Source organism: Nothobranchius furzeri, chromosome 2 (genome assembly GCF_043380555.1).
Source record: "Nothobranchius furzeri strain GRZ-AD chromosome 2, NfurGRZ-RIMD1, whole genome shotgun sequence".
NCBI classification, from domain to species: Eukaryota; Metazoa; Chordata; class Actinopteri; order Cyprinodontiformes; family Nothobranchiidae; genus Nothobranchius; species Nothobranchius furzeri.
The window spans coordinates 27,981,341-27,995,305 of NC_091742.1; the positions used below are offsets into that span (position 1 = coordinate 27,981,341).

The 13,965-nt window shown below is 47.8% G+C and overlaps 2 protein-coding genes across 11 annotated transcripts in view; one reads left to right on the top strand and one right to left on the bottom strand.

Annotated features, from left to right (window-relative positions):
* Window positions 1-2,599, top strand: part of tab2 (TGF-beta activated kinase 1 (MAP3K7) binding protein 2) — a 53,539-nt gene extending 50,940 nt beyond the window's left edge. For all 4 annotated transcript variants that reach the window (XM_054734067.2, XM_015975511.3, XM_015975510.3 and 1 more), the window contains 4 exons: window positions 369-529; window positions 833-926; window positions 1,130-1,210; window positions 1,328-2,599. In XM_054734067.2, coding sequence (XP_054590042.2) covers window positions 369-529; window positions 833-926; window positions 1,130-1,210; window positions 1,328-1,467 — 476 coding nt within the window. In that variant the 3' untranslated portion in view covers window positions 1,468-2,599. The remainder of the gene's footprint in view (window positions 1-368; window positions 530-832; window positions 927-1,129; window positions 1,211-1,327) is intronic.
* LOC107396013 (probable ribonuclease ZC3H12D) lies at window positions 2,465-13,964 on the bottom strand. 7 transcript variants are annotated; one of them, XM_054734070.2, is made up of 8 exons: window positions 13,835-13,964; window positions 13,675-13,754; window positions 10,495-10,715; window positions 8,640-9,030; window positions 7,787-7,926; window positions 4,389-4,623; window positions 4,182-4,285; window positions 2,465-3,863 (listed from the first exon to the last, which is right to left on the bottom strand). In XM_054734070.2, exons 4-8 carry the CDS (start codon window positions 8,921-8,923, stop codon window positions 3,019-3,021), a joined length of 1,608 nt encoding a protein of 535 aa, XP_054590045.2. In that variant the 5' UTR covers window positions 8,924-9,030; window positions 10,495-10,715; window positions 13,675-13,754; window positions 13,835-13,964; the 3' UTR covers window positions 2,465-3,018. The 7 variants fall into 7 exon arrangements, with proteins under 7 accessions (XP_054590045.2, XP_070401565.1, XP_054590046.2 ...); XM_070545464.1 differs by having other exon boundaries at window positions 10,495-10,718; XM_054734071.2 differs by having other exon boundaries at window positions 10,495-10,572; window positions 10,648-10,715; window positions 13,675-13,925.
* Window position 13,965: the final 1 nt, after the last annotated feature.

The window sequence follows — 13,965 nt, forward strand, 5'->3', positions numbered from 1 at the left end:
CCCTAACAGCCTGGTACCCTAACAGCCTGGCACCCTAGCAGCCTGGCACCCTAGCAGCCTGGCACCCTAGCAACCTGGCACCCTAACAACCTGGTACCCTAACAACCTGGTACCCTAGCAGCCTGGTACCCTAACAGCCTGGTACCCTAACAGCCTGGTACCCTAACAACCTGGTACCCTAGCAGCCTGGTACCCTAACAGCCTGGTACCCTAACAGAGCAGAGCCCTGGGTCAGGGTTTAGGGTGTGTAGTTATTTAAACAGCCAGGAGAATGTGGCTGCTGTGGTTTTAAACTCTTTCTGGGTTGAAGCGTGTTTACATTGATCCAGTAGAATTGTTGCTCCCAGTCATGTGACTTGTTCTTTCAGCCCTGCTGGTTCATCAGAAAGCTCGAATGGAGCGACTCTGGCACGAGCTGGAAATGAAGAAGAAGAAGTTGGAGAAACTAAAAGAGGAGGTGAACGAAATGGAGAACGACCTGACCAGGAGACGCTTGGAGAGATTGAATTCAGCCTCCCATATTCCTTCGGTAACGTCCCTCGGTTTTGTCCTGTTGCTGATGTTGGCTTCTCTGCACACACGGTGATCCTGGTGTAGGGTTCATAGAACACATTTGGTGACGCTACACTGGGTATTGAAGCAGTGTGGACTTGTCTCTACTGGGAACCACAAACAGCTTTATTCAGAGGAAACGGGGCTGCAGGTTTAAGGCATGGATGTGGTGGTTCTGAGGAACCACATACCGGTTCTGTTACTGAGCCCAGAACCCTTGGGTTTACCGGTACGAGCTGCTGGGACCAGAATGTTTCAACTTCCTCCTCTTCCTTTTCAGATTGATGAAATGAAGCATTTAAGAAGCAAGAACCGAGCTCTCCAGATCGACATAGACTGTCTCAGCAAAGAGATCGATCTCCTCCAGACTAACGGTGTGTGCGTGCGCGTGCGCGCGTGCGTGCGTGTGTGTGTGTGTGTGTGTGTGTTTTAATGATAAAAGTGTTTTGGGGGTTCCTGCTGACCAGTGTGTGCCTCTAAATCCTGGATCGCTGTGGTTCTGGTCATGTTTGGTCTCGGTTCTGGTTTGTGGGACCGGTCCCCTCTCCTAAGCGACTCTGGTGCTGTTTCTGTGCAGGACCTCACCTGAACCCCAGTGTGATCCATAACTTCTATGACAACCTTGGCTTCCTTGGTCCGGTCCCGCCCAAACCCAAAGGTGCTTCATCCGTTGGTCTGATGCCCTCTCTCCAGGCGTCAGCTGCTGTTTTGCTTTAGCGTGAAGTTCTCAGTATCTCCTACCTTGACCTCCCTTTTCTCCTCCTGCTCCTCCCAGACTCCAGCAGTAAGGCTGTGAAGCCCAGTGCAGACCAGGAGGAGGATGAGGGCGTCCAGTGGAGCTGCACCGCCTGCACTTTCCTCAACCACCCCGCCCTGAACCGCTGTGAACAGTGCGAGTTCCCGCGGCACATCTGAGCCTCGCGGGCCTGCCTGCCGGAGGTGGCGGTGGAACGTTGTCTCCTCGTCTCTGTCTGTTTGCTGTCTGCTGAATGGTGTTTACAGCTTCAGGTTGTTCTTAGGAGTTGGATGATACCTCACCCGAGAGACTCGGAATGCCTCCCACTTTTCTGCTCAACAGGTGACCTTTGACCCCCGAGGGTACGCTGCTGCTCTCCTACAGTATTACCCCATGGCCAGGCCGTGGCTTGACCTGGGAGGGACTAGAACGTGTGTTTGCTGTTAACCCAAGCACGCCGCCCCACCGTGTCCCTGTGGGGGCGTCGTGAGACTGAACGGAGTCGCGTGCGTTTTACGCCGTCATGGAGGCAGACGCTCCCTGAGCTCTTCGCTGTACATAATCTGAGAACATTGTCTTCCTCTCTATGAATCATTTGTATTTCCTGTAAGCATAGATCTATAGATGTTGATAACTCCGTTCCTCTAGGTGACGATCTCGTTCTCAGCTCCGTGCGGGATGGCCGAAGCTTTTCAGAATAAGAGCCTCTCGGTCTACGGCTTGTTTATTTGCTTGGTTTCCTGTTACTAGTTTGTTGGTGTGAGGAAGAAAACCGAATGTTCTGGTGCTTTCAGATCCAGCTCATCAGGACGCCGGGGGGGGGGGGGGGGGGGGGGGGGGGGGCAACAACGGGAAGACAATCTGCCGTGCTATCACACAACTGGAATGTCGATGTTTAGGGACAGCTGCAGAGTAGCAGTAGGACCCGGATCATGTCTGTCTGGAGCTCCAACCTGGGTCAGTGTGGACCTCTGCAGGTCCGAGTCAACCAGTCTTTTGTTGTGTAGTTCTCATGTGAGCCCTGTGACTTGTTCACACACACACACACACACACACCGTCTGCCTTCTGTCACTTGACATCAGTGCCTTTGATTTTTATTGACCACAAGTTAAATCCGAGTGTCGTGAAACCAGACTCTGAGTCTCCTCAAACCCCGTTAAGAATAGGAAACCAGATCCAGGATTGCATTTATTCATCAGTGACAAACATCACGTGGACATTAAAGGTATTTTTGGTTTCAGATGGGAAAACTGTCTTTGTAACAGATAAGTTATTTGTAAAAAAAAATAATTAAAAAAATCTATTCAGAATGTTTTGTTTTGGGTGTACTCCTTTCCTCCACTAGGTGGCAGCAGGCACCAGCAGATGACAGTCGGAGGCTAATGAAGACAAACATTCATGAGACTGTTATCCCAGCAGGTGATGAAGAACCAGCTCCACCCATCAGACGGTTTTGGTTCCTGTCCTACAGAACCGCCCTGAGGGGTCCGGGTCGTATTCAGCTTCTGTACCGTCAGCTCCGTCAGAACCTGAGCGCTCAAAGTACAACAAAAACTAGAATTCACTGATTCTTCACACAACTACGGAGAAGTTCTCAGCTCAAGGCGTCGAGGTCCAGCAGCAGAACAGCTGAGTGGAGATCAGTTCAGGGCCAAGCTTCAGTCCAAACTGATGTTTAATGCTTCCATAACCAGACTCAGGTTCTGGAATCAGAACTCCAGTCTGGGTTCTAACTAGGCCCGGTCTGGAAGTGGGAGTTGGTTCTGTGTCTCTGAATGAGGTGACTCAGTTCCATCAAGTCTGAGATGTGGGGGTTTGCATTCAGGACGTGCTCCACCAGGCTCTGAGGGTAGAGCGTGCTCAGCTGGCTCCTCAGGTTGTTCCTCTGCTCTCTGGTCATGCTCCTGGTCCGGTTGCCCAGCCTGGACTCGGAGAAGCTGCCCAGTACCTGCTGGTCCCATGGTGAGCTGTGGACTTGTCTGAGGGACTTTGCTGGGAAAGGAGAAGGTTCCCTGTTCCTTGGAAGCAGATCTCCACATGAGCTCCATGCTGGGTGATGGTGCTGGGCAGACATCCTGACCTTCTGGTGACCACACCTGCACTGTCTGCACGTGTGACAGTCACAGGGCACAGAACTGTTCTGGTGGAGGTAGTAGCCTGGCCCACTGTGAGCAAACCTCACGTAGCTCCCACTGAGTGAGCTGGACGTGAGGTAGCTGCCTAGTCCGCTGCTGTAGGAGGTCAGGGGGACCTCTGTGCTGTAGGCCACATCCTGGATGCAGAGCCTGGACATGGAGCTCTCCGTGGAGCTGAAGGCTTCATCCTGGTCCAAATTAGTTTCCCTCCTAAAGGCTAACGGGTTACTGGGAGAGGTTCTTTGGGACAGCTCGTCTGTGCTGGGGGGTGGAGGGGTGGTTGAGGTGTAGGTGTGCTCTAGCTGGAATCTGGAAGGAGACGAGGTCGATGCTCTGTCTCCAGAGAGAGCCCTCAGCTCATCAGCCACCGACAGCCGGGATTGGTTGGCTCTCTCGGGATGGTAGAACTTGCACTTTAATCCATAAGTGCATTTCTTCCCTAAAAGGAACAAAATCACAAAAAGTCATCTTAACGTATGTCTGAGGAGCCACAGAGGGACACTGGACTTTACATCTGGGCCCCCCAGACAGGCGCGGGTGGCTAGCACCACCACCCCCACCTGGGAAACCCTGACGGTCCTAACAACAGCCAGATACGTCTTCAGATCTGCTGCAACATAGAAGAACCTTGCTGTCCACAGCAAGAACAGGTGTTAACTTGATACAACCAGACGTTATGCCTCTTGGGAGAAGCCTCAAGATGACTGCAGCCTCTGTTTGACCTCTGAGAGAAGGAGGACGACCTGAGGGAACTCACCATATGGACAGAGCTGCAGCTTGTCTGGACTCCATGGCTTCTTCCTCAGAAAGTCTTCGATGGTGGGACCGTTTCTCCCCATAGGATCGTCTGGAGGCATGAACCTTCGTGTTATAGCACAGTTAGAGACCCGGTTAGAACAAATGTGCCACAGGCAGAGGAAGGAGATGGACTCGGAGCAGAACCAGAGAGTTTTTGAAGTTTTACTTGTTGTTAGCAAAGGTGTACATGAGGAGTCTCTCCTCAATGAACTTCTTCCATTGGGGATTCTCCGCCTGCAGGTCCCGGTAGTAGTCATTGGACACAATGATCCCATCTGAGTCAACCGCCAGCTTGATGATGTAGCGGTCATCATAACACACCACCCGCTTCCCCCTCACAAAGCGAGACGGAGTGTAGACAAGAATCTTCTTGCTTTCCAGATCATCCAGAACATGTTTATCTAGAAGACACAAAGGGACTTGGTGTTGACATGTTTTGTGACTAGTCTCCCGCACTGGATATGGCTGAACCACATCCAGATCGGTCCTGCAGGGGCAGGGGTCGTAGTGCGGGTCGTTTATCTGGGCCAGAGGCCTCCGCAAGTCGTAACACCCATTCACACGCTGGTAGTGACGTCGTAGCCTCAGCTGCCCTGGGACAAAGTGACAGAAGTGCTGCACACCGGCACCACTGGTTCCACTGATCATCACCAGCAGGCAAGAAGGGTGTGCCCTGAAGGCCTTGCCCAAGGGCACAATGACTGTGACAGATGGAGCTTGAACCTGCAACCCTCTGGTTACCTCTGCTAGCATGACTCAACATGAACGCTGGCTGGATTTCACTTCTTGGTTATGGAGGTTCCTTGGAAACTGCTGCAGGCTGCTGGTGCAAGTCCTGACAGTTAACACTGGCACTGACAGAAACCCTGAAGGCTACGGCGTGTTTTAGAACACGCACACAAAACCTAAAACACAACATAAGTAAACACCAGGCTGAGTTCTGATGGGTTAGGTAATCAATGACACGCCATCAGGTGAGCCATCTGCCTTGGCAGTAGTTGGTCGACGGCAGCAGCCGAGGCGCCAACCCAGGGCGCCCAGGGAGGGAGGGCAGTAACCCCCACCACCGCCTAAGCACACCCCTAGGAGCGCCCAGGCCGCCACAGTCAACCACCACCCCCGAGGCAGAGGGCCCCCACCGAGGAAACACTGGTATGATCAAAATAAGTTAAATGAAAATAAATAATAATAATAATGGCTAATATGGATAGAAAATTTCTAATAAAAACTGATTAAAGAGATTAAAATGAAAATAATTAACCCTTACATAACCCTTTAATTTTCTAACGTTTTTATCCTTTGAGCACAAAAAAGGTCGTATAAGGTTTAAATAAGCAAGTTAATAAAACAGGAAATGCAGCTGAAAGCAGATATCAGCTGAAAGTTAAGTTGAAAAGGTGAGTCTTGAGCCTGCTCTTAAAAACATGAACATCCTCTACGACCCCGAGGTCTTCTGGCCGCCTGTTCCAGAGATGAGGGCCATAATACTGGAAGGACGCCTCGTCGTGGGAATGTGTCCTGACTTTTGGACTCACAAGGAGACGGCTGCCAGAGGAGCACAGAGGGTTCGTAAGGTAAGCAGTTTACCGAATGATGGGAAGGCCCAAGACTATTGAGACACTTGGACTGGACCGGACCTGCATGAGATCAGCTCCTGTGTATCTGCGGGGAGTGTCACTTGTGAAAACCTGGAGATTCTGAGCAGCTGAGGATTCTAAATGGATCTGGATCCAACTGTTGGACTGGGAATACTGGTACTGAACATTCAGAGAGGGAGAACTAAACCAAATCCCCTCAGAAGCTGATTGGGACCAGTTTCTCCTGATGCTGTGTGGTATCTTTGGGAGTTCTTCTTGTCTTAGCTTTCTCGCAGCTTTCTTCAGGTATCTGTGAAACCTCTACTTTGCTTTTTGTACGCAGGGATGCTCTGATGTACTTGATTCCACACGACTTAAGAAATGACTCAACAACTGTCCTACAAATTGCTTACCATTATCAGCAACAACCGCCAGGGGGTATCCAAATCTAGCAAAAACCTTACTCTGTTCTGTAACACCAGTGGATGGACTGGGACAAGCAGGGCCAGCTGGCGCTCCACATCAGCTCGTTCTCCACGGGCGGAGATCAGCAGGACATTAGCTATACGCTAACGCAGGAAAACAACTACAACGTTGTCGCTCTACTGCGTTTTTCTTGCTAAAGACGCCCAGAAAAAAACTCAGATAGCTTTGAGTTAGCATGTAGCTAATGTCCAGCTGAGCTGAATGGTCGGCCGAGCGCTGTGCACTCAGCTGTGCTCTCTCTGGCTCTGTGCAGTCACGTGGTTTGTGAAGCGTACGCTAGCTGCACAAGCTAGCTTTTAGTCTAATGAGCTTTGAAAGAAAAGCGTCTGGACTTCTTTGAGTTGCTTGAAGACGTTTCACCTCTCATCCGAGAGGCTTCTTCAGTTCTAAGGTCAAATGGTGGAGAGTCCCACCCAGTGGGAGTTTCCCCCCGAAGAGGGAACAAAAGACCCCCTGATGATCTTCTACATAAACACATGAGCCAAGGTGTGAGGGTGGGTGTGGGTCCTATTCAGCCAGAGTTTCGGGTGACTCTTTAAGTGTTGGATTAAGACTTGTACCGTACCAAATGTCACGTTTTCCATCAAAATGAACAGAAATTAACTTTTAATTTGCAGCCACAAACTGCATCACACATCCAGGGATGCATTACGTCAGTCTGGCCTCCAGGAAAGAAAAACAAAGATATGTGACTTGATGCAACCTGCTGGGTTCCTTATTTAGGAAACTTTTTACTGATTGGCTTAATGACCTGACCTGGATTGGCTTGTTTACTGTGTGCAGGTCCTTGAGACGACTCTTCTTGTAGGTTATATATAAATAAACTTGAATTGCTAAAATCCTCTGTGTAGGGGATTCAACCCAGTGTACCAGAGTGGCCCTCCTCACCATGTCGTGAACATTAATAGTTCCTCTGGCAACCTCGGAAACCAGTAAGAATCCTTCCACAGGTTATGCTCTGTAAGTCTGGAGCTCCGAGGGTCAACAGTGTCAAATTAGCATAGCTGTGTCCAGAGCTGCAGCTGCAACAGCAGCCTGTTTCTGATCATTATTCAACGTAATTAAATGGCCTGTATTTGATATAGCGCCTTCTAGAGTCCTGGAACCCCCCAAAGAACTTTACAACACAGTCATTCACCCATTCACACGCTGGTGGTGATGAACTAAGACAGCTGCCGTGGGGCGCACTGACAGAGGCGAGGCTGCTGAGCACAAACGCCACCGGTCCCTCCGACCACCACCAGCAGGCAACAGCAACAGACTGAGCGGGGCTCGAACCTGCAACCTTCTGATTACGGGGCCAGCACTTGACTCCTGTGCCACCGTCGCCTCCCATAATTCCCTCACGGTGGGTCCTTCATGCGTCAGGGCTCCTGGCAAACCATTTCTTCATCGCCAAATTTCTTTGGTTCAGTTTGGTCACACGTGTATTTCAGTTCTTGTAGTCGTTTCCTTTTCGCTCTCTTCCTACTCTCGCGACACCTCAGTAACATCAACCCACCTGTGATTGGTGCCTCGGGTCGTGGGTGCTCCTTCCTCCACAGGGGGATGAAGACCGTGATGTCACGCAGTCCTCTGTCCCAGAACCAGTCCACAGCCAGTTGCAGGCCCAGACAGGAAAACACCTTCTTGTCTCCATGGCTATGAGAGACGGTCAGTCAGGAAGCTGCTTTATTTCCTCAAACACACACACACACACCTGTCTTCTGTCATAGTGAGGACCATCCATTGACTTCTGTTCATTTTTGTGACTGTATTAATCCTAATCCTAATCCTAACCCCAACTAAGACGCATTTCCCACCAAAGCTCTAAAACCAACTGGTAAGCTTTAAAAAAAGTGAGGACCAGGAAAATGTCCTCACTTTGTGGGGAAAATAGTTCAAATGGTCCTCAGTATGCAGTAAGTACAAGAACACACACACACACATACACCAGTCAGACTGGTACTGTTCTGCTGGAGTCGAGAGTACACCGGATCATTACCACCGGACACCGAAACAAGACTGAAACAAATTTTTTAGTTTAATGGTTGCAAAAACGTAACTAAACAGTCGTGAGTGTGTGTGTGTGTGTCTGTGTGTGTAGGAGTTCCCCTTTTATCTGAACAGGAAGTACTGATCTGTTTTGCATACAATGGTGTTTTAGCTGGTTTCTGGTTCTGACCCACGTGGCTCTGCTGGTGATCTGATCAGAAGACCTGCAGGTTTGTTGTCTGGCTTTATTTTGTTAAAACAACATTCTGTAGTGGAGCTCCACCAGAATCGTACACACACACACACACACACACACACACACACACACACACACACACACACACACACACACACACACACACACGTTGTTTTGGTCTCACCTCATGGCCACATTGCTCCCATCTATGACCACGGTTCTGAAGCCAGTGCTTGACTCCCTGTCTGTCCCAGTTCTGGTTCTGCTGGGTCCAGGGCTAGATCCTCGGGGTACCAGCTTCAGGCTGTTTGGGGCGCTGGTGCTGCAGGTCTTTATCAGCTCCTCCAGTATGTCGTTGGTCTGGGCGTCACGGTGGAGGCTCTCTAGAACCCTCAGGATGTCATTCAGAGCGTATCCTAGCTTGAGGAACCGTTCCACCTTGGAGTTCTGCTGGTACTGGTAGTCCATGGCTGTCAGAGGTTTCTCCGCTCTCAGCCTGATCTGACTCGGGTCTCCTCCTCGTTATTGTGGCTCAGCAGCATCTCCGCGGTAACCAGCCATGTTTTGGAACAGTTCTGTCGGTGTAAACACAGAAAGCACAACTGATTGTGGTCTCAGGCACAGCAGTAGAGTCAACTCTGGCCGCCACAACCTCATGACTTCCTGCAGAAGAGCATCGCCAGCTGACGTCACCCCAGCAGAAAAAAGTCCCTTTCACACCAAAGGAGGAAACTGAAGGTTTGACTCTGATCCTGGTCTGATCACACGCCCTGAGCCACCAACACCAGCAGCCCGACCCTGAACGAATGCCGTCTGGAAACCCCCAGAAGCTCCAGACCAGAGACGCGTCTCACCGATGCTTCACTGGGGGGAGTAGGGGGTGACACCTTAGTCATTTCAGTTTTTTTACATAGCGCCAGGGTCGTCCCAAGGGTTAGGGTTATCGTTGCATCGAGTTCTGTTCAGCGGTGCTAGTTAAATCCAGCAGATCGAGTCACTGACTTGTTTCAGGGACAGGCAGCAATCCCCGTATTACTAAGCATGGATGTAGAACAGAGTGCTGTATTGATCCCACGTTGGGGAGACTCGCTCATTAAGGCAGCACATACACTTAGATCACTGGAAAAACACTCATGCATGCAAATACACAAAGGCTGTGGGCTAGTGTAACCTTCAGCAGTTAAAAAGCAGCAGTAGCTCAGGTGGTAGAGCGGGTTGCCTCATGATCAGAGGGTCGTGGGTTCGATTCCAGCTCCCACCAGGGGATCCTGCTGTTGTGTCCTTGGGCAAGACACTTCACCCAACTTGCCTGTGTTAGTGGTGGTCAGAGGGGCCGACGGCGCCAAATGGCAGCCTCGCCTCTGTCAGACCTCCCCAGGGCGGCTGTGGCTACAAGTAGCTTACCGTCACTAGCAGTGTGTGAAAGCATCTTTGGGTGTCTAGAAAAGCGCTCTATAAGTTGAATGCATTATTAAAAATAATAAAATTGAGTTTCCAAGAAGAAACGGTGCTAAGGACACAGACGTAGACAGGTATTTAGCATGTATGAAGAGTGGAGAGGAGGAAGAAACCTCCACAGTACGAGCACCCATCTGTCACCGGGGGGCTGAGAAGACAGACAGTAATAAAACTACTGTTTTATTTTTGATTCAGTAACAATCACAAAGGAATTAAATTGGCCCGAGCCGCCTGCAGATTCTCCACCAGGGGCAGCAGACCTGTGTAAGACTGCATGCAGTAGGTATTGTAGGCTCCATCTGGAGGCTACATTGATGCTGACAGTCTATAAATAATTTAGGAACTTGTTTGTTTTTATTTGAATATATTTCTGTGAGAAAGAAAGCAACTCCAGAAGTTTCACACTTTCCAAAATGCACCAGATTGTTTCTAACAACATTGTCTTGTCGTTGAGGGTTTGGCTCACCTGTTCTTCGAAGGCTCTATCTGAGACCGCAGTCCCACCCAGAACCATCTGAGGTGTGACAAGCTTCAATCATCCCACTTAAACAAAAACAGAGCAGGTCCGGCTTTGGTCTTACGTGTATGATTCCTCTGACTTCTGTCCTGGGCCTCTGTCTCGGACCTCGCCCGTCGGCCCAGCTGAGCGAATCTGATTCCTTTCAGCAGGAAGGACAGAAACTAAACATACCTTCTCATCTGAGCCAGGAAGAAAACAGTCAGTAATCTCTTACTAGTTCCTTGTCAGTTCTCCTCCCCCTTCTTCTCAGCTCTGGGAGCACTTCCTTGTGTGATGTAACACCTGCTGAATGATGAAGTTATGCTCAGATCACTGACTTTCTACGGTCTTGATTGTCAGTTTAACTATTGCTAAAGAGGCATGTGTGATTATGAAGTTCAAAGTTACTGTTTTTTTTTCTAGCCATGCAAGCCTGTATGGGCCACATGGTAATAAGCCAGTTTTCATTTCTAATTCTATTTTTTTGTTCTGCTTGTTGCGTTAACCACACACCCAAAACATTTAGCCTAGCTTTTCATGGCTGAGCTTTACCCATGGCTTTATTTAACAGGTACGTCCGGATAATTGGAATATTAGTAATGGACTAGAATTGCAGAGCGTTCTTAAATGAACTCAAAGCATTTTGAAGAGAATCCATTATTCATTCACTCACTCATTCACACATTGCTGGAATCACGTAAAAAAAAAGTTTAAAATAGTTTGTCACTCATTTCATAAACTGCAAACCCACATAATACTCACTACACTCATTCACCTTCTGACTCATACATTCTTCACTAGGGTCCCAGGAACTCCACACAGTCATAGGGAGAACATGCTAACTCCACACAGTCATAGGAAGCAGATGCTAACTCCACACAGTCATAGGGAGAACATGCTAACTCCACACAGTCATAGGAAGCAGATGCTAACTCCACACAGTCATAGGGAGAACATGCTAACTCCGCACAGTCATAGGGAGAACATGCTAACTCCACACAGTCATAGGAAGCAGATGCTAACTCCACACAGTCATAGGAAGCAGATGCTAACTCCACACAGTCATAGGGAGAACATGCTAACTCCACACAGTCATAGGGAGAACATGCTAACTCCACACAGTCATAGGGAGAACATGCTAACTCCACACAGTCATAGGGAGAACATGCTAACTCCACACAGTCATAGGGAGAACATGCTAACTCCACACAGTCATAGGGAGAACATGCTAACTTCGCACAGTCATAGGGAGAACATGCTAACTTCACACATTAATGAGAACATGCTAACTCCACACATTAATGAAGAGAACATGGTAACTCCACACAGTCATAGGGAGAACATGCTAACTTCACACATTAATGAGAACATGCTAACTCCACACATATATGGGGAGAACATGCTAACTCTGCACAGTCATAGGGAGAACATGCTAACTCCGCACAGTCATAGGGAGAACATGCTAACTCCACACATATATGGGGAGAACATGCTAACTCCACACAGTCATAGGGAGAACATGCTAACTCCACACATATATGGGGATAACATGCTAACTCCACACAGTCATAGGGAGAACATGCTAACTTCACACATTAATGAGAACATGCTAACTCCACACATATATGGGGAGAACATGCTAACTCTGCACAGTCATAGGGAGAACATGCTAACTCCGCACAGTCATAAGGAGAACATGCTAACTCCACACATATATGGGGAGAACATGCTAACTCCACACAGTCATAGGGAGAACATGCTAACTCCACACAGTCATAGGGAGAACATGCTAACTCCACACAGTCATAGGGAGAACATGCTAACTTCACACATTAATGAGAACATGCTAACTCCACACATTAATGAGGAGAACATACTAACTCCACACATTAATGAGAACATGCTAACTCCACACATTAATGAGAACATGCTAACTCCACACATTAATGAGGAGAACATGCTAACTCCACACAGTCATAGGGAGAACATGCTAACTTCACACATTAATGAGAACATGCTAACTCCACACAGTCATAGGGAGAACATGCTAACTCCACACATATATGGGGAGAACATGCTAACTCTGCACAGTCATAGGGAGAAGATGCTAACTCCGCACAGTCATAGGGAGAACATGCTAACTCCACACATATATGGGGAGAACATGCTAACTCCGCACAGTCATAGGGAGAACATGCTAACTCCACACATATATGGGGAGAACAAGCTAACTCCACACAGTCATAGGGAGAACATGCTAACTCCACACATTTATGGGGAGAACATGCTAACTCCGCACAGTCATAGGGAGAACATGCTAACTCCGCACAGTCATAGGGAGAACATGCTAACTCCACACAGTCATAGGGAGAACATGCTAACTCCACACAGTCATAGGGAGAACATGCTAACTCCACACTGTCATAGGAGAACATGCTAACTCCACACAGTCATAGGGAGAACATGCTAACTCCACACAGTCATAGGGAGAACATGCTACCTCCACACAGTTATAGGGAGAACATGCTATCTCCACACATATATGGGGAGAAGTTCTCCCCATATATGTGTGGAGTTAGCATGTTCTCCACTTGGATGTGTGGATTTAGCACATTTTCCCTACATATATATATATATATATATATATATATATATATATATATATATATATATATATATATATATATATGTGTGTGTGTGTGTGTGTGTATGTATATAGGTGTATGTATATATGTGTATGTATGTATGTATATATATATACACATCCATATAATATATATATATATATATATATATATATATATGTGTGTGTGTGTGTGTGTGTGTGTGTGTGTGTGTGTGTGTGTGTGTGTGTGTGTGTGTGTGTGTGTGTGTGTGTGTATGTATATATGTGTATGTATGTATGTATGTATATATATACACATCCATATTACATATATATATATATATATATATATATATATATATATATATATATATATATATATATATATATATATATATATATATTAGATGCTATATTTCTTTTAGATGCTGGGGGAAAATAAACGCCAATGTGGTGTGACGTGATAACGTCCTAAATATGCAAATTAGCATCTGGCGACATCTGGGTCAACTTCGGCTACTTTCTATCTTTGGGACGTTGGCAACACTGGTTAAATTAATCTGGGAGACGGGTGGTTGACTCGTTTGAAACTGAGACTGATCTTTTCCTCAGAGAAATGTCAGCATTAAAATTTGGTTTAGTGGATTTCTGGTTTACCTGCAGAATAGAATCTTGCAGGTGTGTATCTGAAAATGTCCCTGTTGTCACGTTAATCACGATATTTTCCTGTGAATAAACTGAGTGAGGCAAACAAACACAAGCATTGAGTAATCAGAAATCTAACAGCAGGTTAACACTCCAAATCTTTGGCTCTCACGGTGTTCAGCTGCCCACTTGTCGACAAAAAGAGTCAAAATAAAGCAAAACGTTGGACCCGTCATCTCTGTTTTGGGTCGACTTTACAAGCCCAAACACGCGCAGTCGCAGCTGCAAAAACAAAACACTGCA

What these genes read in the sequence shown, in the direction of transcription:
- LOC107396013 (XM_054734070.2), bottom strand. Translation starts at nt 8,923, where the DNA reads ATGGACTACCAGTACCAGCAGAACTCCAAGGTGGAACGGTTCCTCAAG. An exon ending in GGGAGCAATGTGGCCATGAG is followed by an intron (nt 7,927 to 8,639) that starts GTGAGACCAAAA and finishes CGTCTCTCATAG; the next exon opens with CCATGGAGACAAGAAGGTGT. An exon ending in TACACCTTTGCTAACAACAA is followed by an intron (nt 4,286 to 4,388) that starts GTAAAACTTCAA and finishes TATAACACGAAG; the next exon opens with GTTCATGCCTCCAGACGATC.